The sequence below is a fragment of the Centrocercus urophasianus genome, unplaced genomic scaffold (genome assembly GCF_019232065.1).
Source record: "Centrocercus urophasianus isolate 14NV4802_14NV808 unplaced genomic scaffold, USGS_Curo_1.0 seq_34, whole genome shotgun sequence".
Taxonomy (NCBI): domain Eukaryota; kingdom Metazoa; phylum Chordata; class Aves; order Galliformes; family Phasianidae; genus Centrocercus; species Centrocercus urophasianus.
In genome coordinates, this window is record NW_024884911.1 from 6,551,283 (window position 1) to 6,575,955 (window position 24,673).

Consider the following 24,673-nt stretch of genomic DNA (forward strand, 5'->3'; position numbering starts at 1 on the left):
GTGAGCAGTGCAGGCCGCAAAGCCCCGCTCTGTGCGTCTGACAACGCGCATCTTCCAGCCGGGGCTCCTCCATCTCACGGCTCGGTTCTCCCCACACACCCGCCGCGCACACGGGCCGCCCTCGCTTTCCTCGACGCCCTCGCAGAGCCGGGCTCGCAGCGGCGGAGCTCCGCCCGTCCCTCGTCGGGAGCGACGCCTCGGTTCCCCTCAGCAGCCCCGAGGCCGCCGCGCTCAGGCCGCGGATCCCGCGTTGCCGCGCTCCCCGTCGCCGTGGTAACGCCGTGGTAACGGTCGCCGAGCGAGGCCCGCGGGCGGCCCGGCCCTCATCGCGGCGCCTGCGCAGCGCCGGCCGGCACCAAACCCCGCCTTTCTTCTCTCCGAGCGCGCCGCCGCGTCCGGGCGGGAGGCGGGCGGCGGGAGCGCGCATCGAGGCGGGCGCATGCGCGCGCGCGCGGTCCCGAGCGTTGCCAGCCCCGGCCCGGCAGCGGCGGGCTGCCTTCCCTCCTCCTCCTCCTCCTCCTCTTCCTCCTCCTCCTCTCCCTTCTCCCCTCACGGCGCTCTCCCGCTCAGCACCGCCCGCTCGCGGCCCCGTTCAGCGCTGCCTCCCGTCTCCCTCCGCTCCGGAGGACGCGGGGCTCCGCCGGCCGCGGTTCGGGGATGAGGCGGCGATAGCGGCAAGGTGAGGCGGCGCGGGGCCTGCAGGCCGCGGCGGGGGGGCGGCGGGGCGGTGGGCTGCGCCCCGATCCTTCCTCCTCCTCCCTCCTCCTCCTTCTCCCATTGAGAGGAGGGGGCGCCGCGCCGCTGCCTTCCTCCTCCTCTTCCTCCTCCTCCCCCCTCTCCTCCTCGCCCCGCGCCGAGGGCCGAGCATGGGCGTGCGGGCGCTGTGCTGCTGCGGGCGGGCGCGGCGGGGCCGGGGGCCGCAGGTGCTGCCCGTCGGGGGGTGAGGCTGCGGGCGGGAGAGATGCTGTGCTGGCCGGGGTCGGAGGGGCGCGGCCCGGCCCGGCCCGGGGGAGCCGGGCGGTGTGACGGAACCGCTGCCTTTTGTTTTGCTCCTAGATGGTGGATGTTGACGTTGGTGCGGGTGGAGAGAGCGGCAGAAGGAAGATGGATGCCTTGGGTGATAGCGCGGTGGAGATCGTCCCTTTGGAGCTGTATGATTCAGCCAGAGCGAAAATAGCCGCTAATCTACAATGGATCTGCGCTAAAGCCTATGGAATAGGTGAGGTGGCGGCCGGTTTTGTTCTGCGTTCGGCAGCTCCGCTCCCCTGCCAGGAGTGGTTAAATTCGGCATAAATCGCCTTTGTCTTTGACATCAGCGATGCGATGGTCCGTTCTGTTGGAATATTCATGATGCACATCCCGGTACCTTCGGCAGAACAATGGAGCTACCTACGGGAGCTGCTGGGAACCAGCAAACAGGGTGGTGAACGCTCACGGGTTATTGTTACAAAGGATGCAAAGGATGCACGTCTCCGAAGGTGTGACCTCACACTTCAGACAAGCACGCTGGCAGCACCTGCAGGCCCGAGGCCCCGGCGTGCTCCCTCATCCCGTTGTCTCTTCCAAGAGGTGCTGGGGCCTTGATGCTCTTTGTATGTTCTGTTGGCATCCCCAGCTCGGGGTTCTGGGTTCTGCAGCATTTCTGGGTACGTTTTGTTTTGTTGGATCGTGTCATTGGTTTTAAGGTGAACCGAAAAACAGTCCATTGGTGATCGGTAAAATTCTTTTATGTCGAAGCCATATTGTATGCACGGAGTTTGGTGGTGTGGTGTGACATCAGACAGCGCGATGTGGGTGATGGAGAAGTCCTCCTTTCCCAGATGGGAAATCATGGGCCAATACAGCCCAATGTGGACAAATTCAGGTTGTTGTACAGCAGAGGCATTTGTACGGTATTTTCCTGGCATCTGTTGGAATCACTTCTTTGTTTTGAGGTAGATTTACCTGTCTATTCAGAACTGTTGCTGCAGGATGCTTCTTGAGCTCGAGTAGCTTCATTTCTAAGAAATACACCGGAGTCCTTGTTTTTGCTTATGCAAAAGAAAACGTATGCTAAAACATGTACAAAATCTTGTTTTGGAAAATGAGGTAGCCCTGTTAATCTAAGTCTAATTCGCCAAACTCGTAATGTGCTTAATGGATTAGTGCTAGCTTACTTTGTGGCAAGGCTGAAGAAAAGCAGTCCATTCCTGCAGCAAAAAATTATCCTTGTGGAAATATTTCCTAAACTGTTTTTCTATTAATATTGTCAGCTCTGTGCGTGGTCTCATCACAGTGATGGTTGTGGGAGAAATAGGAGGAAGACTGGGATTTTTGTAACACTTTGTTAGTAAATTTTGTTATAGGCAACAGGAGACAAAAAAATACATAGATCAAGTTGAAAAATGTGGGAATTTTAGTGCAATGATGATGAACTGTTGGTAACACAAGAGAGATAAGTGGATGTTTCTTCATGTAAATATTTTTCAGTTGCTGGGACTGTTTGTGATGTTTCCTGAAGGTTTTTTTGGTAGTCAGAGGTAAAATAGATCCTCCAGCCCTGAAGACGCACTGTTTCTTTTGTGACTTTGTTTCAAAAGGAAGCCAGCTCTGACTTAGGGCTGACTGGTGTGGGTTGTATGCTGCTTTAGGAGAAAGCTTTGGGCCCCTCGTGCTTTGGTAGAGTCATCTGGGCTGCAGGGTGCAGGGCTGTGTCTGTAGCTCTGGGCTCAGCTGGCTGCCACAGGTCTGTGTGCACCTCACAGCATGGACCTGCATGGAATTGTTAGTAAATTGGACCTGCTTGGCTTTTCCTTGGCTAAAAAGGTCAGAGAGGAACCCCACTTCTGCAGGTGTCCACAACAGGCACAGGGGGGTGGTCTCCAGCATGGAGAAAGCTGTAGCATCACTTGCCATTTTCCCACTTGTGTTTCAGCTTGTTCAGGTTCTAACGGGAGTTAAATGCCATGGATGTCAAGAGGTGTTGTTGGTGGGACTTCTGGGTTCTATATCCTTGGTTAGCTTCAGCTTGTAAGGCTTCTGTACGTCTTTTCAGGCCTGTGGCCTCTGGAAACGTAGTTTGATTTTGAAAAGGCTCCAGCAGTTGTCATGTGGTAACCATTGCTTTGAGAAAAGCATTGCAAAATACTTAGAAATTTATAAGCCTCTTTAATTCACAGAGAGATGAATTAAAGCTTAAGGAGGCTTTCTGCATGATTATCATTTTGTGTAATATTTGAATCTGTTACTTGTCATCTCCGTGGTGTTGGTGGGATGTCTTTGGTTTGCTTTAAGATACTGGATGTGTGGTGAGGCGTGGGCAGCTCCCAAGCACTTCTTTTTTCAGTATCTCACTGTGAAGGTGTTTTTTGGGGGAGAGCTGTGTTGTTTCTCTGGGCTTAGTTCTGGTCAAGCTGATGAAGAAAACCCAGCAGTTCTCTGTTGGAATGTGAAAGCTCTGTCTCACGTTCCAAAGTCATTCCCTATCAGATAGGGTTTTCAGCACGGCCTTCAGGTGGCTGAGTAAAAAGTATTGTTAGGAAATGTTCAATTTGAAATTGAACTCATGAATTGATGTAATTTTGTGCTGGAATCTTGCAGATGCTGCTGTGTATCCTGAATTTCATCTGAGTTAAAACTAAGCTTGTGCAGAAGTGTGGGAATGGCCAAGAGCAGGAATTAGATTCTGGTGTAGACTATAACTATAACTATTCATCATTCTCCACTGTAGATTTTACCTAAATCTAAAATTTCCTATTTACTGTTGCAGTGTATGTGAATTTTCCATGTCAAAGCTGGCATCTAAGTGCAAAATTCTCCATCCTTTGTTGTTATTCTCAAGGACAAATCAGCGAGGCCATCCCTGGCATCACTTGGAGCTGAAGCTCTAGTTTGGGATTTGTTTCGTTTGATGATGCTTTCTTTTGTTCTCCGCTGCCCATGAGAAGAGTTTTGGGAACCAAACAGCTGAGCGCAGCTCCCCTCTCTCTTCAGCACAAACAGCTGCTGCTGCAGAACTCCCTTTCTGCTGTTTGCACAGGGATTGAGCTGACTGGTTTGTTTCTGGCTGCACGGGGCTCCTCCTGCCCATCTCTGGTGCCTGCTTGTCACAGATGGACAGGAGAGGCAGGCTGTACAACCGTTGTCCACACAGCAGAAGAGAGAAAGGGGTGGAGCAGTGCAGGAGGTGTTTCCCCACTCGCTGTCATCCCGCTCTCCCAGAGTAAATCCAGGTGTGCTGTCACAGATCCACACCGAGATCTGTGCACAAACATCTGGAAACCTTCTGCACTTCTGAAGGAGTGGAAGGCCATTTGGCTGAGATGGTAGTTTGAAGGAATCAGAATGGGTCAGAGAAGAATTATCTCTCTTTTTCATCAGCAAACGTTGATTAAAACCAAACGTGCACTGTAAGGAACTCTGGTAGCAGTGTGAAAACACAGCTCTTAATGCTCAGGAGGTCTAGGAGCAAAGGTGCTGCCAGGTTTCTGTGCAACTTGAGTTCACAGGGTGCTTAAATCCCTTTGAGAGCTTCATCCTGGCCTTGCAGAAGGCAGTGCAGGAGGCTTAGAGCAGCTTGGCAAGCTGTGCTCCTGCACCAGTGCTGTCCTTGCTGTGCTGCTTCTGCATGGTGCAGCTTGTGAAGGTGGGCCGCAGCTGAGCTTCCATTTCTCAGGCTGAGTTAGGACTGCGTTCATTTGTGTGTCGAGGTTGTTTGCGTCATGGTTTTGATGTTAAAATTTAGAGAGGGAAGGACTAAATGAGAGTTCCCCTGTGTTGCAGCCTGCTGTGAGCACGTGTCGTTTCCAACCCGCTCCATAACAAACTTCACTGCTTTTTAAATGCAATTTGTAAAATTCAGGTTGCTGAAATGAAGCTGAACTTATTAGGGTGAGGAGCTGTGTGTAGGTTCCACACTCAGTGCTAACGTGAGCCTGAGGGTTCGACCTGGTACAGGAGGGAGGGCAAAGCAGTGCTACAATGCACTGTAGAGGAAGTGCACATTGTGGCTTTTCTTGTCTTTGAAGTCCTTCATGTTCACCTGCTAAGGGAGGTTTTGCAGTACCATAATAGCTGCCTGCAGTTACCAGTTGGCACCAGCAGTGTGAAAATGTTTCCAGGGCTGAACTAAGCAAACCTTGGTGTTCCTTGTTCCTCTTCCCTCGCCTCAGTGAGGTCTGTAATAAAAATATTTTTGAGAAACCTGTTGTGTTTGGCAAACACTCGAGTAGTTAAACATTTGGTTTCTTTAACAGGGCCTGTTTATAAACACAGGCTATTACCTACGTGAACTTTACAGGGTTGAAAACTATTGTGGTTATTTCCTTTCTTCTGCTTTGTCCAGGCTTATGGCTTTCTGTTTGATCCAAAGATAGGATAACAGAAGGGCAGCCTCACTGCATGGCACCATGCCTCATCTTTAGTGTGGGGGGTTTTTTTGTGCCCACATTACATAGATTTCCACGAGTGATGTGAGAGATGACTTCTGGAGTTCATAATATGGATTGATAATTAGAACCAAGGGTAGATGTCTTCATTGCAGTGAAGCTGAGAAAGTGTAGCTTCTGCTTTATGTTCTGCAGCTTAGCAGACATCCAAGCAGCACTAAATAATTCTGTGAGCGGATACTGATACCAATGAAACCCTACTCAGAATCTGAATGAGCCCCATTCTGTGTGCTGCCATGCTTTGGCTCTCTTTCCATGTGAAACCAGTTCTTCGCTCTTCCAGAGGTAAAATAAGATCTGGCTGGTTTCCACTTCTCCAGTTCAAGGGATAAGTCAAATTTGTTCAGATTACAACGTGATAAAGAAAAGCACAGCAATCGGGTGATCATCTCTGAGCCGGTGTTTGTCAGTGAGACAGTGAAGAAATGATCCCTACCTAAAATGAGGAGGGGAGTCTGGGCAGAATTGCTGCTGTTCTCATTGCTGCTACACATGAACTCATGTTTGTAGTCCTGTAACTCCCTTGTATGCAAAATGATTTAAACTTGGAACCGACAGGTTTTTTTTGAACGATGAGAATTCACTGACGTGGTACCAAAAACCATTGCTTCATGAGTGATTATGCAGATTGATTTTTGAATGCTTCGTTTCTTATGAAAACGGGCAGCACAGATACGGCCCTGCTGGGCTCCCTGGGATGAGAGCACTTCAGATTACGTGCTGCTGAGGGTTGGGAAGCATGATACTGCTCTGCTTCCACAAGTGCTGGAGATAGCAAGACTGGGCATCTTTGCTCTGCGAGTCAACTGTGTGCAGCTAAGCAGCATGGTGTCAAATGAGCATGGAATCAGCATCCAGCCAGCTCTGGTCAATCTCTGTAATTCCTCATAGGAAGCTGAAGACAAGCTGCTTTTATGAATGCCCTTTGCCTCTGACAGCTCTAATCATCACTTGTGTACCAGCGTTCTGAAGGTGCTGTTAAACCACCAGTAGCTGAAAGCTGTCAAAAGAAAAACGCTCATCAAAAACTGGTGGCTGCAAAGTGTGCCTGCAAGTTGATGCTGATGTTTTCCTGGGGGTAACTGCTGAGAAAGCACGTTAGGAGCAACAGAAGGTGTGTGCAGGCTCTTTGGTAACGTGTAGTAGATGTGGAAGCGGCTTCCTTTTGTATTCAAGGTGCTATTGAAGACCTTAAAGTAGGCAAAAAGAAAAAAAGGACGTGGTTTAATTGTTTCTGTTTTGCTTTGGTGAGTTTCGTTAAACTCAATTCCAGTTGATTTTTATTTTTTTATTTTTTTAGCTGTAGCTTAGCTGCTAGTTGCTCTGAATGATGTTTTCATGTTGATTTTCTGCATTCCATGGCGCACACATGTAAAAATACAAGTTTTAATGACTGTAGGTTTCTTCACACCTGAGTACTGTTACAGGTCACGAAAGTAAAGCATTGCAAAAGGTGCTCATGGAAACTGGGGCTGGACAGATGGGTGTTGTGTTCAAGCAGGGCCTTGGCTCGTTGATCAGCGATGGCAGTGAGAGCTGGGACACATCTGGGGGTCGTGTGGCTGCTGCAGATTGGAGAACAGCGCTGTCGTTTGGAGGTGCAGGTGTTGAGGGAAAGGTCTCAGCAGCCGTTGTTGTGGTGGGAGTTGGATGTAGACCAGAGCGTACTGCTCTCATCAGACCTCTGCATTTGTGCAAATGCACGTTTTTGCTTTTGTTTGTTTGCTTTAACTCTGCATTTTATTTTCTGTGTTCTGGGCTTTTGAGTCCTTAAACTAATTTGATTGGACGCAGCATCAAACTAGAATCTGGTCGGCTCTGAAAGAGAAGGTAATGCAAATGTGTGTGTGTGAATCCATGTGTGTGTGTGTGAATCCATGTGCATGTTTGTGCCACTGCTGTGCTCTGTAGGTTGAAGTGCTGAGGGTTTTGCACTGTGACAGAGGCAGCATGCTCAGGTCTTTCTGAGCAGTGGAATGCAGTCCTGCAGTGGGGAAAGGCTGAGTTTTGGATGTTCCCAGTTGTTAGCAATGGAGGCCCTACTTCAGTGTTAAACGTCTGTTAAATGGAATTACCTTTCAGCAGCCTTGCATTTCTGGGTCAGGTTGTCTAATATTAAGGAGATTAGAAATATTTGAATTTGCTATCTGTTCACTAACGAATGGGCAACTCTGTTAACCAATACCTCTGATGCAGTGCCAGCAAGGTTTCATTGTTCCTGTCCCCAGTGTCTTCAGTATTACTTATATGCTGACTGCATGTATCTGTGTAACACAGCAGTCAATGCCATGTAAAGGAAAATAATCTTCTTAATTCTTGAGAACTCCAAAAACCTTTCCATTTTGACAAGTAGTGGCAGTATTGTGTGGCAAAGTGTGAGTAGCTGTTGGGGATATTATTACAGTACTGGTTTACTACGTGTTTTTATTGAAGTGAGATGTACTTTTAGCTCTTATACTTGATACGATCCTGTCTCACTTTCTCTTCTTTATACGAACATGGTGTGGCTCATTTTGTAGTTCTGAGAGATGCTGTGGCTCAGAGTTTTTTTGAATGGGGAAATGTGTTTATTCTAGAAATGAGCTGAAGGAAAGTGAATGTGCTGCCAGATCAGTGATTCCTTCAGCTTTAGATGTGCTTATTAACATGAACAGTTGGAGTGACTTCAGGGGGAGATCTTCAGTGATTGGGTGACATGGGATCAAACCCTGTGTTCGAGTACAATACGATGTCAGGCTTCTTGTAGGAAAACACAGGTGAGGCTGGCAAGTACTGCTGGTGTGGAGACTCCTGTTCTTACTGCTGGGCTCCAGTCTGATTGCTGGATATGGTACAAGCATTTATTTTAGAACACATCTAATTTTAACTTGTTTTGCATCCCTAGAATAATGCTGAGGAAATATTGCTCACAAGAACTTTCCCTGCCACTTTGGGCTGTTGGAATTGGCCTGGAGCTGTAGCATTGCAACTGTTAGCACCGACAGTGCTTCAGCTAGCAGTGCGTGATTTGAAATGATAGAATTGCTGCCAGCTGTGTGGATCTGCTGATTAGCAGCAAATGTGCAGGTCTTGGTGAGGGTGGGAGCCGCTGGGGGAGAAGCACAGTGCAAGCATTGACCCTTCTGCTCTGCTGCCTGCGAATTACAGCCTTAGTGATGCGCTTGTTGAAACCCCTTTGTTCCAGATAACGTCCCCGAGGAGCTGAAGGACCCGTTCTACATAGACCAGTATGAGCAGGAGCACATCAAGCCTCCCGTCATCAAGCTGCTGCTGTCCAGTGAGCTGTACTGCCGCGTCTGCAGCCTGATCCTCAAGGGCGACCAGGTGGCAGCGCTGCAGGGCCACCAGTCGGTGATCCAGGCGCTGTCTCGAAAGGGGATTTACGTCATGGAGGGCGATGACACACCTGTGTCTGAATCCGATCTGGGCTGCGCACCGATCAAAATGGTTAGCTTAATTAAATCCACCTAATGATCTTTTTATTTAACGCGATTTGAAATCGTTCACGGAAGGAAGGGATTCTCGTTTCTAGGCCGCTAACCTCGGGAATTTTTCAGTGTAAATACAGTCAGAGTATACAAAGGTTTTTTTCCTGCAGGATTTTGGTTTCTGGTACTCATTGCGTCCTTGTTTCAGAGCTCTCACATGGCCATGATTGACGCCCTTATGATGGCCTACACTGTAGAAATGATCAGCATTGAAAAGGTGGTCGCTAGCGTCAAGCGTTTCTCTACATTCAGTGCCTCAAAAGAACTGCCCTATGATCTGGAGGATGCAATGGTTTTCTGGATTAACAAGGTAAAATTTGCTTCAAGGGCAGTGCCTGTTCCTTGTGCAATGTTCACAAAGCTTCTGATGAGTGCATTCCGTCCATCTTTCTTAACTGCCCCTTTCTGTCATCTTTTCTACTTCAAAGAACTGCTTGTGATTATCGTGTTATTGTTCCACAAGATTATTTTTTGTTACTTGAGGCAAATGTGTATTTGGATGTATTTATCCCGATGTTAATCCTTTCTGTGCTTTGCCCTTTTAGGTGAACCTTAAAATGAGAGAGATAACAGAGAAGGAGATCAAATTAAAACAGCAGTTAATGGAAAGTCCCGGGCATCAGAAGGTAAAACAGTTTTGTCTTCAGTCAGAACTCTGTGCTTTAGTGATCAGTGGCTTTGGGTATAAACATCTCAGCGTTTTCTTTGTCAGATAAATGTGAGGCATCCAGTCCTCAAAACTCCTGAGATTCTGTGCATGCAATTTGTGTTTCTTGGTGCCCTTCCTTTCCTTTCAATCCCTGTAGGATCTTTTGACTTTCCTTTTAGTTGGACTAAAATAACTTGTGTTAGTTTAATAATTTCAGTAGACTTCACTCAGCTTTCACAGAACAAAATATATAGCATATATTTTGAAAGCTTTTGGGGGCGTATTCATTTTGCATGAATTTTGTCTAATTTCAATTTAGAAGCTCATTCCAGCTCTGTCTGGTGAGCATACTTTTGGTATGTTACATGTTTGTGACTCTTCTACCTTCTCCCCTGAAGATATATCGCAATGCATAATGTTGCAAAAACACTGTACACTTCATTGCTGGAGAATGTAAAATAGACTTCTTTTTTTTGCAAACATAGCACACCACTATCAGTGCTCCCAATTAATGGCTTCACAAAGCCTTTAGAAGAGCTCCATGCACTTTCCTCTAGTTGGCATTGCTGTGCAAAGGGGATAAAATTGTAATGTACAAACAAGGCACTATTATTTGATTTCCATGTTGTGGCAAAGGTTTTGTGTGCTTTATGTAAAATCTTCTGATGATGAGGGACCTGAGAGCTGTTCAGTTCACAAGTTGATGTCTGCTCCAAAGGACCCCATGTTACCAATTTGACCTACTGACTTTGGGGCCTCTTCCTTAATTTAAACTTCTGGACTGCAAACCCTCTGAGTATGAAAGTATTGAAGTATTACTGCTTATAACTTGCATTGCTGATGTTCCTTTCCTATTCCTACATTCCTTTCCTTGCTTCCTGAGCAGTCTCCTTCCAAATGGTATTGGAAATTAGTACCTGTAAGTGATTTACTTTTACGCCAGTTGTCATCCACGAAATCATGGCTTTTTAAATTTCTTGGGATTGTTTGCTTCCATTTGCAATGCTGCTTAGGCATTCTTTATAAAAACCAACAAACCCTCTGCATAAGCTTTCTGGTCATCAGGCTTTATTTTCATAACACGATTTCTGCATACTGTACAGCATACAGCATAATCACTTTACAGCACTTCAAAATTGTTTCCCCAGTGCAGGAGTGAGGAATATGGAGTAGCAGCAAAAAGCTGGGAGATTAACAGTGGTTGAAACAGTTACACTCAGTATTTCTGTTGTAAATAGGCAATGGATGGCAGCACTAAGGTGATACAAAAGCTGGTCAGTTTAAATGGTTGCTTAATCTTTGAATCCATTGTTAAGATAAGTAGATGTCTGCACTGGTTCATTGTGTGGTGCTCTGGCGTTCCCATAGTTGGTAAATCCAACCCAGAACACCGTTATTCATTGAGATGAGGTAAGAAGATTTGTCGAACCGGTTTGGACCTATTGCTATGAAGGGTGGAACTGTATGGTGAATTAAACTGAAGCTGGCATAATGGGAGGAAAGACAGTATTCTTATTTTAGGGGAAGTGTGAAAATGGAAATAAAAACATTTTGGCTTTATACAAAGTGGAATTGATGTTGTTTGCTTTTAGTTGAGCTTCCTGGTTTTATCTGAATTTGCAGAGGTTCTCGTTTGTTCCTCAGTTTTCTCTTGGCCTCGGTGCCCTTCGTCCTCCACTTTGCTGGATGTGATGCTTCTCATTTTCTGCTTGGTAGGATGAGAGCTGTTGTCTCAGTTGCAGATTCCCAAGAGTGGTGCAGCTGGAGAAGGCAGGCGTGCTCTGGCCATTTCTGCCTTTCCACACTGAGCTCCATCACTCCCTTCATGCTCCTAATACTGGAAGAAGCATTGACAGCTCTGCCTGTGGCAGTGGGGTTGAAACCTGATGATCCTTGAGGTTCTTTCCAACCCAAGCTGTTCTATGATTCTACAATCTTGGGTTTGTTTCAACCGAGTGGACCGCACCGAAAACTTGAAGTATCTGAAATAAAGAGAATGGAAGCAGGGAGCTGCAGGCTGATGGAATCTGTGCCAGAGCCTCAGCAGCCTCGTTTAATGACTCGTGACAACGTAATCAAGTATTGACCTGCAGTTTGTCTCTTGTGTTCTGTGTGCTCAAAGGTCCCATCTGTATCGGAGGCCTACATTTGATAGCATTGCCAAGAAGCTGCGTAGGTTCACGTTGTATTTAGAGACTCCTAAGTGAGAGTAGAAGAAACAGATACAGTATTGACCATGGTTGGTTTAAATTCCATTTAAATTCCTTTCTCATTAGAACAGAAATACGTTCCTATTTTAAATAGCGGAGCAACCAAAATGCAAAATGAAATTCCTGACGTTTCTTTTAATTTGTTTACTTCAGCTAAGTGGATAAACGATGAACCTTTTAAGCTAACCAGATCACCTTAGTGTGCACACTTGTTTCATCAGACTTAATGACCGCCTTTCCAGTGCATAATGGATGTTGCTGATGCCTTTGATTTGTTTCGTGTGTGAATAACCACCACCTATATCTTGCTATTTCTTTTTGTGTAAGCCTGATCTGATGCATGCCATATCGCACTGCATGCAGGAACCAGTGGAATATGCTCGTGTGGTACAGTATGATTCACATTCCATTACGTATTTGTGGAGTGCTCCAGGCTGGGGAAAAAAGATCATTTGCACCTGGGAAAATAGCAATAGCATTGCTTTTAGACATACTACCTTTGCCAGAGAAACACAACGTGCTGTATTTACACTTGTTCAAAATAAATGGAGCTGTTCCTTATTCTGAAATTCTTATTATTAAATTGCTTATGAGCCACCTTCTTTCTTTTGAATATAATTTTTCTCAGCCTGTGCCATCCTAAATTGACACGAGTGTGTGTGTGTGTGTGTGTGTGTGTGTGTGTGCACAGAGAGCTTGCCCAGGTTATCTTGGAAAGTTTATGGTACTACAGATAAAATAAAACTTTCTTACTCTCCTTAAGGATGTTCTCTGCATAGCAGTATGCTAGGCCAGCACGTGCATGAAGAGAGTTCATGAGATGTTAAGTGCTGTTAACGTGCTGGTGTGAAAGGAATCTTTTCCATCGCTGTAAGATACTTCTGATGGGCTCTGCACTGTATTATTTTTTGCTTGCTGGATCATTTTGCTGCTGGGACTTGGCTGTAGCCCTCCAGTCCAGCACGTGGATTGTTAGTAAACATCAGTGCTAAAACTTTTCTTGAAAAAATTGCAGGACGTTCTTTAGATACTCGTCAACTAAGCTCAAAATCATGTGAGGCTCCAGAGGTAGCCAGTAGGAGTTTGGTGTTGATGTGTGGTGAAATCAAGGAGAGTTGTGCCATTGATTTCAGCCTTTCCTCCTCCTCTCGCAGAGCGTTTTTGAGAAAAGCCACATTTTTTCCTTTGCACATTGCTGTTGTATACAATGCTCTGAATCTCTCCAAGAAACCTTTGCTCTCTGGTGATATGCTGGCAAGTCTGTGTGCGGGTAACACATGAGAAATCACTAGTTCATCTTAATTTTTTCCCCTGAAGCTTTATATGTATATGTGTAAGTTGTCTGTTTCTCTTTCTTTGAGTCTGCTGCATTTGTGCATCTGCGTGGAAGGATTCTGACTGAAATTAGTTTGCATTAAGTTAAAACCTGTCTATGAAGCTAGGAATCCCACATGGACTGCTTCCAGATATGAGAATGTTTAAAATGGAAGCACTGTATTCTTCTGAATTGGCCTCTATGGAGGGGAGAGTATAACCACATACATTGTTTTTGACTTAGATAAAGTAGAATGCTATGAAGGATCCACCATAAGGAGCTTTCAGTACTTAACTACAGCTCCTGTGTTCCTTGGCATCACATGAACACCAGTTTTCTTTTTTCAGGTGCGTTACCGAAGAGACCATCTGTCAAGCAGGCAATTACCTTACTTTCCTTTGCTGGAGGACTTGATGAAGGATGGTAGTGATGGTGCTGCTCTGTTAGCTGTGATACACTATTATTGTCCAGAGCAAATGAAGCTAGATGGTATGTAGAAAAGTTTCTTAGATAGTATTCTGAAGTATTTTAAAGTTGAACTAGAAATGATTATTAATTATAATCAATATAATCAATATAATTATAATCATAATTATCAAATGAAAAAGCAGCAGATGTTATAGGAGGTAGTCTGTTTTTTAATAGATGTAGGTGGTACGATGTTGTCTCTTATATTACTGAGCTTGCTCTGATTAAACCTTCAGAAGAAATAAACACACATTACTGTTGGCTCACAGTTCTTGTGGTGATCAGCAGATGTATACAACTTGAACTGCCAGCCTGTGTCATTTGCAAACCTGGTTTTATTTGCTTTTTTACTTTACCACTGGGTATCGTTTGTGGCCTGTTCACCTCTTCTGTGATATGAAAATCATATATGGTTTGTAAAACAAACACCAAATTGATACTTGGTTGTGTGTGCCTTTCTTCTCCCTTCTTTTCCTATCCTCTGGTATTTAAGAGGTAGAAAGATTCACTGTTGGCCATTAAATATGAAGTGATGCTTTATAAGCACTCTGAAGTTCCTGTGCATAGTATATCTGTTAGCTGTGGATGGAAGTTTAACTCACTGGTTAGTGCCATAACTTGTCTTTCTTACCTTTCTAGATATTTGTTTGAAGGAGGTGACATCAATCGCTGACAGCCTTTATAATATTCAACTCTTGAGAGAATTCTCAAATGAATATCTAAACAAATGCTTTTATCTCACACTGGAGGACATGTTGTATGCTCCTTTAGTTTTAAAGGTAAGAAACATAATGAAGGACACATTAACAAAATGTAGGCACATCACTAGCAGTTATTTTGTTACTGTGAGGAGCATTGTTTTCTCTTCTAGCCTAACGTCATGGTATTCATTGCGGAACTCTTCTGGTGGTTTGAGAACGTCAAACCAGACTTTGTGCAACCAAGAGATGTTCAGGAAATAAAAGATGGTAAGTCTTTTATGTTTCATAAATATTAGTGAGTTATTTCCAAATATTTACATCAGAATGAAAAGCCGTTACACGTTGCTGTTTGCTTTGGAGCTTTGCTGTTTGCTTTGGAGCTTTCTGCATGCTGCCGTGGTCTTTGAAAGCAGGGAAAAAAGGAAAGCCAGGTTAGTCCTTGTGGGTTGGGTTCTAAGTTTTGCAATGTGATAAGCAGATTATTTTTTTTTTTTACTCCAATGCACTCATCATTTACTTCCTTTCCAATAAAACCACCAGAATATATGTTTTTTAAATCCAGGTTATTACTTCTACTGCATTTCAGTTTTGTGTCACAAAATGGTCGCTGTAGTGTACTGCAGTTTGAAACTTCCTTTTCTGCTTTGTTATTTTAATGGTTATTTATAACATTAACACACAATTTTTAATATATATGCAGTTAAAACAGTGTTGCAGCAGAAGAGCAGCCGCCCACCCGTTCCCATCTCCAATGCAACTAAGAGAAGTTTCATGGCCAGTCCTGCTAGTACCAATCCTGCAGACATGCAGCCCTCAGCTCAGGCAGGCTCTGAAGCTTGCAGTAGGTACTACCTGCACCCTGAAGAACCTGACTACCTGTAAGTCTGTTTTCATGTTGTTTAGATGGATCTTATACTGGATTATTTTGGATCACATAGAAAATTCTGCTTCTAGCTGTTTTGATTTTGCTGCAGATTTTCTGCACACAGCTTGAATTCACTCAATATGTAAAATATTCTGAAGTTCAGAGAAATTCTTGGCACTGTTATGTTTGATCTTTGGCAAATTCCAGTGAGCCTCAACACCAAATGTCACTGTTGTGTTATAGAAGAAATTCTTCTAATTTTTATTTTGAAGATAGTGTGAAATGTGAAAACTGTGCAAGCATCTGATCTTTGCTGGCCGTGTTCTTTAAATGTTGGTATGAAAAACCTTAACTGATTCAATGCACGAGGAAGTCAGTGACAAGGTTTTTCAGCTGTACCAAATGTGAGAGCTGTAAGAAAGTTAATTCAGCCTTTACTTTGTCTCAAGTGTACTGTGACCTGAGCTACGTTTTAAAGTCGCTCTGTTTAACAACATAAAACACTTTGATTTCAGATAGTAGTTTACTTTTCTATTGTTTCATGTGAAAACCTTAATTTTTAAGTTCTTTAATACTGATGATGTGATCTTGTGCTTCAGGAGAGAATGGGGGCAACTCTTACTACTGTAACTTCTCTGCTGTATAACCTTTCTCTGTTGTTATAGGAAAAAAAAATCTTCTATTAATGAATTCTTACTGTTCTGATTTTCTCAATTAGTGGCAAAGGAGGAAGCCCTGCCTTTAGCCCTTCCCATCCACTGCTCCCTTTGAGACAGAAGCAGCAAAAATCTTTACAGGGTGAAGAGAGCCCTGGTAAGTCTACTTTGAATTTACATTTCAAAAGGCAATGCCAATCAATCACTGTCAATGCAACCAAGAAATACACATGCTAAGTGAAGACAGTAAACTTAATTTAAAGGTACTTTTGGAAAATTTGGGTTTTATACAGAGTTACTTAGAACTTATTTTCTTTTATCAGCAATAGTACTGACCAAACTTCATTTCAACTGCCTGGGCTCTTACAACATGCCATGATGGAGACTGTTTAAACCCAAGCAAAAAAAGAAAAAAAAGATGGGGCTGGGAATTGAGTGGGAAGGATGAAGAAAGCAAACTGAGCACTTCCATGCTTGGAAATGCAGAATTCATATCTGTGTATAATAAATATATACAGATGTGTATGCACATGTGTCTATATATATATTTATGTATACAGTGCCATTTTTTCAGTGTATTTTACCAGGCTTTTGTTTAATTTTCTTTAATGGTTTGTGCAAATTTGTTTTTTGCTGCCATCTCTTGGCGAAATAATGTATTATATTTGCTATTAAAGGCAATGATTCTCTTAGCTTAAGGGTTGTTTCTAAACATTGCCCATTTAAAAAATATTGTAGGTCATCGACATCGTTCTAATTCTCTGACCCGTGTTGATGGGCAGCCACGAGGTTCAGTTCTTGCATGGCCAGAGAAGAAACCCAGGTAATGTGTGCTTGTGGGTATTATTACAGCACTGTTTAATGGAAGGATAGTCCATACTGTGACAAATGTCCTTGTAGTAATATGGTATCACTTCTTTAGAAATGGACTGAATTGCTTAACTTTGTTTCCTTTAATTAAAAAAAAAAAGCATTTTCAGGGATGTCTGATTTTAGTGTTGCAGTTGAACATACTTCAAACGTGATTTGCAATAAGCATGGTTGAGAATTTAAGTATCTGAGGTTGCTGTCTTACTGTTGGTGGTCACTCTTGCTACAGGCTGCCATTTTCAGATAGAACAGAAATGTTGGCTTTGTCTATTATGCTCCTTAACTCAGCAAATCGTAACTTCTTGTACTTTCTCTTCAGTACACTGTTCTTATGTTTTCTAGGCCTCTGTCTCAGCCAACACCGTTTGCTCTTCATCATTCTGCCAGTACTGATGTGGACCCTGGGTCTGGTGATAGCATTAGTCTGGCTAGATCAATCAGCAAAGACAGTCTTGCTTCAAACATCGTTAACGTAACTCCAAAAAACCAGCCCCATCCTCCATCATTGAAAACTAATGGGAAGAGCTTGCTGAACAATGTTGAAATTGAGGATGAAGATGAAGAGCTTATTGCAATAATCAGATCTGAAGAAAGGCCAAACCGTGGTGACGTGGAATTGCAGAATGCAGCAGCCAGAGTACCCAGCATAGCTGCAACTGCGTGGTCTCCAAAAATAAACAGCGAGTCTTCAGAAAGCAAACCAGACAGTTTCTACTTGGAGCCTTTAATGCCTGCAGTTCTAAAGCCAGCAAAGGAGAAACAAATAATAAATAAAGAGGATGAATGTGGGGAGGGGAAGCAAAGGAGTTTTATAACAAAGAGATTAAATGAGGGACACTTGCCTTTGATTCGCAAGAAAACAAGTAGCGGTCATGGCGACCATGATCTCAGTAGGACTTTTACTCCAATTTCTAGTTCTGATTTCACTCCAGTTACTGAGTCTGGTGCTGCAGACTCAGTAGCCCTGGTGGAGGCAGGGTTGGAAGCCTCCAGACCGTTAGCTAGTAGCAGTTTAGATCCTTCTGCTCAGGATCAACCCACTGGAGGATTTTTTCTTCATGCTGCTAAATCTGATGATGACATAGCTAGTAAAGTCAATGTAAGTTATGTAAAGAGTCTCAATTTACATGTTCCGGATACTACATGGACTATGGTGAGACAGGACTCTGATTCTGATCTCTTAGACATAGAGGACGCTGAACAGGACCTGGGAGTCTTAGACGACCATCCTATGGTCGCTAAATACATAGGTGAGGAAGAATCTGCAAAGCTGCAAGAAGACATGAAGGTAAAAGAACACGAAGATAAAGATGATGCAAGCGGGCGCTCCAGCCCGTGTCTGAGTACCATCTCCCAAGTGAGCAGTGTGTCCATGGCCAGTGGCAGTGTCCGCATGACCAGTTTTGCAGAACGAAAGCTTCAGAGGCTTAACAGCTATGAAACTAAGTCCAGCACAAGTAGTTCACAAAAGACCACGCCAGATGGATCAGAAAGCTGCCCAGCTCCGCTGACCACGTGGAAACAGAAGAGAGAGCAAAGCCCCAACAGACCAAATAAAGATAATGTTAATCTTCTAGCTTCTGAATTGGTGCAGCTTCATATGCAGTTGGAAGAGAAACGAAGAGCAATAGAAGCTCAGAAGAAGAAGATGGAAGCCTTATCAGCAAGGCAGCGACTAAAATTGGGCAAGGCAGCTTTCTTGCATGTTGTTAAGAAAGGGAAATCTCCCGATGTTCCACAACCACTTAAACCAGAACATTTTCCAAAAGAATACCCTCGGCAGAATGGTGAAGACTTAGATGAAATTTCTTTGGGTTCTAAGTCTGAAGAGTATTTTGTGAAGGAGGAGGAAAGAGAAGACGTGCTTAACGATTCTCAAGAGGTAACAAAAGTAAAAATGCAAGAAAGCATAGCTTTTGAGCAACATAAACCAAAAGACTCTGCTGCTATACATGAATTGGAAAAAAGTAAAATTATTTCTGCTGCCCTTCTGGAAGACAGCGTTACAGAAGTAGATATTAATGAATGTGATCTTTCTATTGAAAAGCTCAATGAGACAATCAGCACACTTCAGCAGGCTATATTAAAGATTTCTCAGCAACAGGAACTGCTTATGAAATCTCCATCAGTGCCGTCACCAGGAACCAGAAGTAACTCTCAGGACCAAAAGGTAAAACCATCGATCCATTTTGTTGAGCCCCTGTCACCAACTGGAATGAACAGTCTTCGTAAACCGCCTCGCTTCGGTCAGGGCAGGAGTCCTCGATCAGGAAGACCAGCTGATTTGAAAGTCCCTAAAGACAGACAGCAGAACTCAGCACGTGTTAAAACCCCAACACAGAGTCTCGAAACCTTGCCGCATTTGAGACCATTTCCATCCAATAGCTTGTTGAAGACGCCGACAGAAATAGGCTCTGAAATTAGTCCTGATCTGGGAAGTGGGTCTCAAGAAAAGTGTTTCTTTGATACCTACAGACTTCATGATGAGAGTAATCAGCGGGCACTTGTTCTCTCCACCTCTAAAGATGCAAATATCATTTCTGAGATGAGCAAAGAGGTGAATAACAGCTTCAAAGAAACAGGGTTGAATTCTTCTGATGGCTCAGGAAAAGAAAATGTCCCTGTGGATGAGCCACTGAGGAGCAAGGCTAATCTCATTGAAGTAGATTTGTCTGACTTAAAAGCTCCAGATGAAGGAGAACTTGAGAACCAGGATAGCTCTGCAGATATAATTAGCGACGGTGACCAGAAGTCTGGTGTGGGATTTTTCTTCAAGGTAAATATGTTACCTTTATGTATTTAGGGATTGGTACACTTTTGTCCAGCGTTAAGAACTTGGTTTTGCCTCTTCATTCTTGAGTCATCTGGTGGAGCCGGATGCATTTTGGTTGCAATATTAGGATTTGAAAAAAACACATTTGAGGAGAAAAGTTCTTTACGTTGTATGAAAGCAGTCTTCTGATAGGGAGCAATCTCCTGGCAACTGTATGTGCTGACATGACAATACCTTCTTTGTCCATTTCTGTTTTAAAAAACCTCCAGGTTTTACTTCAGTAACTTTGTCTTCTGATGCTGTGCACTATGGTGCACGTTTATTGCTGTAAAGGCTATCATTGTGCTGGGGTTATCTATGTTCTCCACTCTAGGCAACACTGCAGTTCCATGATACATTACAGTTTTACAAGGTTTTGTGCTGTTTAACTTCACTTAAAACGAATCGGGGTAAGGTGAGCCCCTGCATTGTTTTCCTTTAATGGACTTAAAGGAAAATTTGGTGTTGAAGCTCTCTTGGAGAGCACCAAAAAATTCAGTATGGTTCTCTGACTTACACTCTTCGATTCTGATCATCAAGATCTCCAAAGGTACTGCCATATGTTTTCCTTAAAAATCTTCCTGGAATCCTCAGCAATCCTTGATGCTCATGTTGATGTGTTTTCCTGTAGTCTTTATGATTTTCTATCCCTGTGAATCTTGCAGGATGAACAGAAAGCAGAAGATGAGTTGGCGAAAAAACGTGCGGCGTTCCTTCTAAAACAGCAGCGCAAAGCTGAGGAGGCTCGGCTTCGGAAGCAGCAGCTGGAGGCTGAAGTTGAGCAAAAAAGAGATGAAGCTCGGTAATAGCATGTGGAAAAGGATGGCTCCTTTGACCTTCAAAATGAGGAAAATCATCACATATTGAATGTTGTGGTTTGCTTTTCAGTCGCAAAGCTGAGGAGGACAGGATACGCAAAGAAGAGGAGAAGGCTCGTAGGGAACTTATCAAGCAAGAGTATCTAAGGAAAAAACAGCAACAAATCTTGGAGGAGCAAGGGCTTGGAAAGCCCAAATCAAAGCCCAAGAAACCCAGGCCCAAGTCAGTCCATCGTGAGGAATCTTACAGTGATTCAGGGACAAAGTGTTCTTCGACTCGTAAGAATTTTGAGTTGTTTGTTCTCAGTGAGTCTGCTGATCTGCTTTAATAAATGTATTCACGTTTTCTCTTCTTTCTTGTAGCTGACAATTTGAGCAGCGCTCAGTCTGGTTCCAGTCTTTCTTTGGCCTCAGCAGCAACAACAGAACCTGAAAGCGTACACTCTGGTGGCACGCCGTCTCAGAGGTAGAGAGATTTAAAAAGAAAGAAAGAAACTTTTATCTTGCCTTACAAGAGTGTTTTAGGATTCAGTGTTGTTTGCTTTGGTTTGCAGGAATAGAGGCAAGACAGTAATTGCCTAATTCATCTGCTGTTTCACTTGGGTGCCAAATTTAATCTGTACAAACTTGAAGTTTTATTTGTAAAGTTTGCCTCAGTAATGTGGTAGGAAGAGTCTGACAGCTCTGAGGAGGAAGAGGGACAGCAATCTGTTTTTTTTTTCAGGGCTGGTGTCTGGTGAACTTATTGGAGATTTGAAGGGAAAACAATGCTTATTTTCTCTCTCCCTTCCCAACAGAGTTGAATCTATGGAGTCGTTACCAATATTGAGCAGAAATCCTAGCAGAAACACAGAAAGAGACTGGGAGAATGCTTCAACTGCATCTTCTATTGCTTCAGTGGCAGAATACACAGGTAACCATTTTCATTTTAGTGTGAGCATTTATTGTGACTAGCAGGCTATGTAAAGCTCTGGTGGGTTTGGTGTGACCCGGTACTTTTGAGACATTATCAAGTCTGTTTTGTTCTGTTTGATATCTACAAGTAAGTTATTGAAGAAAATGTTTATTTTTTTCTAGCACTTCTGATGAATTGAATTCTTAATGTTCTTAAGAGTTGGACAACTAAAGTTTGCTTGCTTCTCTTCCTTAGGTCCAAAATTATTTAAGGAACCCAGCAGCAAATCAAACAAACCTATCATTCACAATGCTATATCTCATTGCTGTCTTGCTGGAAAAGTGAATGAACCACATAAGAATTCAATATTAGAGGTAAGCAATAAAATATGAAATCATGAATGCACTCACAGTCAAGTTCACCTGTAGTGCTCGCTTCAGAACCCCACTCATCCATGGTGCTAATTTCCTAAGGTACCTGTGAAATGAGGAATGCTATTCAAGAAGAACCCACTTTTTTAGCTATGTGGGAAAGCTAAAAACTGGGCACACCATATGGGAGTTTTCACTGTGAGCTGAAGTCTCCATGTATGTTTACTTGCTTGTTTTTAATGCAGGAGCTTGAAAAATGTGATGCCAACCACTACATCATTTTGTTCCGTGATGCTGGCTGCCAGTTCAGAGCACTTTACTGCTACTACCCAGACACTGAAGAAATCTACAAGCTGACTGGAACGGGGCCAAAGAGCATCACCAAGAAAATGATTGACAAACTTTACAAATACAGTTCAGACAGAAAACAGTTCAATGTGATTCCAGCCAAAACCATGTCTGTTAGTGTGGATGCTCTCACCATCCACAACCACTTGTGGCAAGCCAAGCGACCTGCAGTGCCAAAGAAGACTCAGACTCGTAAATGACACTGAGCTCCTGGGGAGGAGATTGCTGAATGGGATTGCATCAAATGAAGACATGTTTACTGTTTTCCTCTGGTTTGGTATGAAATGTGCAGAACCATAAACATTTTTTAAGAAGTTTCTAAACAGAAACCGTGGATGCAAGTAATTAAGAATGAAGGAACATTATCAGTGTTTTTTATGAATGAGAAATCTGCTGTTACACCCAATGCTAACTACTGTGGCTTTCAACTGATGAGGGACTGTGCATGTAGCAAGATCTTTAACAAGTGGGTTTCCTTTTACTTGAAGCTTTCCATCGGTACAAATTGGGAATTACTTGGTTTTGTTTCCGCCTCATTGCCGCCTCCTTCCTGTCGTTCTTAAAGCTGGCAAGCTCTGAACTTCAGCAGAAGATGGAACAGATCTCGGGTGAAGTGCTTTGGGTTTGGTTTGGTTTTTTAAAGCAGTCTTTAGGGAAATCTTCCTTTCAGACTTTTTTGAGGCACTGTTTGATACGTCCAATAGCTGCTCTGTATCTACTGCCAACGCGAGCCCAGCTCTCAGACCTCTGAAAAAGAGCCCCAACCTGTGCTGCTCAGAACAGAGTTCTTGCAGTGTCTGTTTGGAATAAGCATTGCAAAAGCCAGTCTTTTTTAAAAACAAACAAAAAGCGACTAAAAGTTGTTCACAAATGGAAAGATCTGTGGAATACAATCATGAAGAGGCATACAGGTGCTGCTGGCTGGAATGTGCCTGCTTGAAACTTGAGGCAAGCAAGCTGAACGGAGCACAGTTGTTATCAGTTTCAGGTAGTGTCCTAAGGATTTGTTTGCTTTAATAAAGATGGATTCTGGTAGGTATAGAACATGTCCACTCTGAGCACGCTACTCTGTACGATGGTGCACTTAAGGATCACAAATTTTAATGTTTTTATTATATCATGAAATGTAATTCTACTTTCTCTGTCCTGTCTTTCTTCTGAATGAGCAGCATGCTCGAAAATGAAGAGTGTGTACGTTTTTTTTTTTATTTTGGGTGATATATTAATATATATTGATTTGTTTTTCTCATTTAAGAGCGATTTTTAAACAGAGATGTTTGCATTTGTTTCGAAAGCCCAAAAAAGTCGAATGGCTTGGATTTCTTTTCATGTTGAAATATTAAATCTTGAGTCATGACCTTAAAAATCCTCGTGTTTCAGCAGGTTACGTTGTTCTCTGTGGTGACGGGGTGTATTTGCAGTTCCGTTCCAGTTCTTAAGGTGTTCCCATGTCTGCTCAGGCTGCACCTCCCAGTAGGTTTCTGTGGCTCCTACACGACTCCACCTGCTGAGCAGCCCCTGCTCCATCTGGGTGACTGCCTGCAGGGCGCCTCGCTTTCTAACTTCGGTTTGCACATGTTTACTTTTCTTTGGAGTGTTACTTGAAAACATCCCTTGTGAGTGCTGGAGGCACCACACCAACCTAGAGATGAACTGAGCTCTGCAATAGAATGCAGTGTAATTAGTCAACGTTGAGAGTAATGGAAGTCACGAGAAGTCATGTACATCAGGGGAAAGTAGGGTACGTAATGAAGAGCTAACTAGGTAGAGTGGAGTGAGGGTCTTCCATGGTGATCTCTCCATCTTTTTGTCCCCTTCCAGTACTTCTTGATAGGCTGCTGCAACTTTGTAAATGATGTTAGATAGTTTGCTGCTTGTAAATAATTAAAGGCTTTACAGTTTCTAAAGTGCTAAGTATTAAACACCGTCATGAGTGTAACTTTTGTTACCATGCTTTTCATGCTTGTGCTTTATTTCTCACTGTTTGATATTATATACCATATTTATTTTATGAAAGCACTGAAATTTAATAAAAATCATTAACTGATTTCCTTTTTATTTCATGAGTACCTTTTGTTGTTGTGATGCTTCATCCCGTCAAAGAACTAACATGCTTTAAAGATGTGCTATTCTGTTCAGTTGTGCTCCTAGAAAGCTCATCTGTCAGCAGCTGCAATATCTTTGTGACTGCAGCTTAACTCTCCTGACCTTGGTTGAAGTGTGCTGCAATTTGACCAGCAGGCTTTCAGAAAATTGGGAAGTTGTTTAACAGTTGTCTAAAGGATTTATTTTGTCAGCCTTCAGACTCCTGAGTCTGGCCAGTGGGTTTTCTGGGATCTGAGTGCTCAGGCAGTGGCAGAAGCATCGATAGAATGTCTTCTGCTGAGCTGCTGGCTGTTAGCTTGCTTGTGACCTGTAAGGACCAACCTCTGGAATTTAAATATGAATTGACTGTTGAGCCTCATAATGCACCTCTATTGGCTCTGCAAAAGCATCTAAATCTCAAAGCTGCAGCCTTTTCCAACTCAGAAATACTTCTGACCCAGAGGTTGTCGTGCAGAACAGTTCTTGTTCATAGAGGCCGGTTGTTTTAATGTGTCTTTTTTCAACATTATTTTTAGTTTCCTCTATTATTTCCTACAGCCTGAAATCTTGCTGCTCAGAGGAAGGAGTGGACTGAAAGGTTCAGTGCCACCAATCTGCTGCCTGGCCTGGCTGTTGAGCTCAGCCTTCCCCAGGGCTGCCTGCAGCTGCTCCTGTTGTGCCACGTGAAGGCATTGG

General features: G+C 43.6%; 1 protein-coding gene across 1 annotated transcript; it reads left to right on the plus strand.

Moving 5' to 3' along the window:
- Positions 1-463: 463 nt before the first annotated feature.
- Positions 464-24,673, plus strand: CAMSAP1 (calmodulin regulated spectrin associated protein 1). The gene is made up of 18 exons (XM_042830542.1): positions 464-679; positions 1,057-1,219; positions 8,611-8,873; positions 9,063-9,224; positions 9,460-9,540; positions 13,436-13,577; positions 14,196-14,335; positions 14,428-14,524; positions 14,958-15,135; positions 15,841-15,935; positions 16,517-16,601; positions 16,991-19,424; positions 20,126-20,262; positions 20,349-20,557; positions 20,642-20,744; positions 21,076-21,191; positions 21,429-21,547; positions 21,790-24,673. Exons 2-18 carry the CDS (start codon positions 1,057-1,059, stop codon positions 22,090-22,092), a joined length of 4,827 nt encoding a protein of 1,608 aa, XP_042686476.1. The 5' UTR covers positions 464-679; the 3' UTR covers positions 22,093-24,673.

Excerpts from the sequence above, each read along its gene's own strand:
- CAMSAP1 (XM_042830542.1), top strand. The coding sequence starts at position 1,057 with ATGGTGGATGTTGACGTTGGTGCGGGTGGAGAGAGCGGCAGAAGGAAG. Across the intron at positions 9,225-9,459 it reads TGGTTTTCTGGATTAACAAG|GTGAACCTTAAAATGAGAGA; the intron begins GTAAAATTTGCT and ends TTGCCCTTTTAG. Across the intron at positions 15,936-16,516 it reads ACAGGGTGAAGAGAGCCCTG|GTCATCGACATCGTTCTAAT; the intron begins GTAAGTCTACTT and ends AAAATATTGTAG.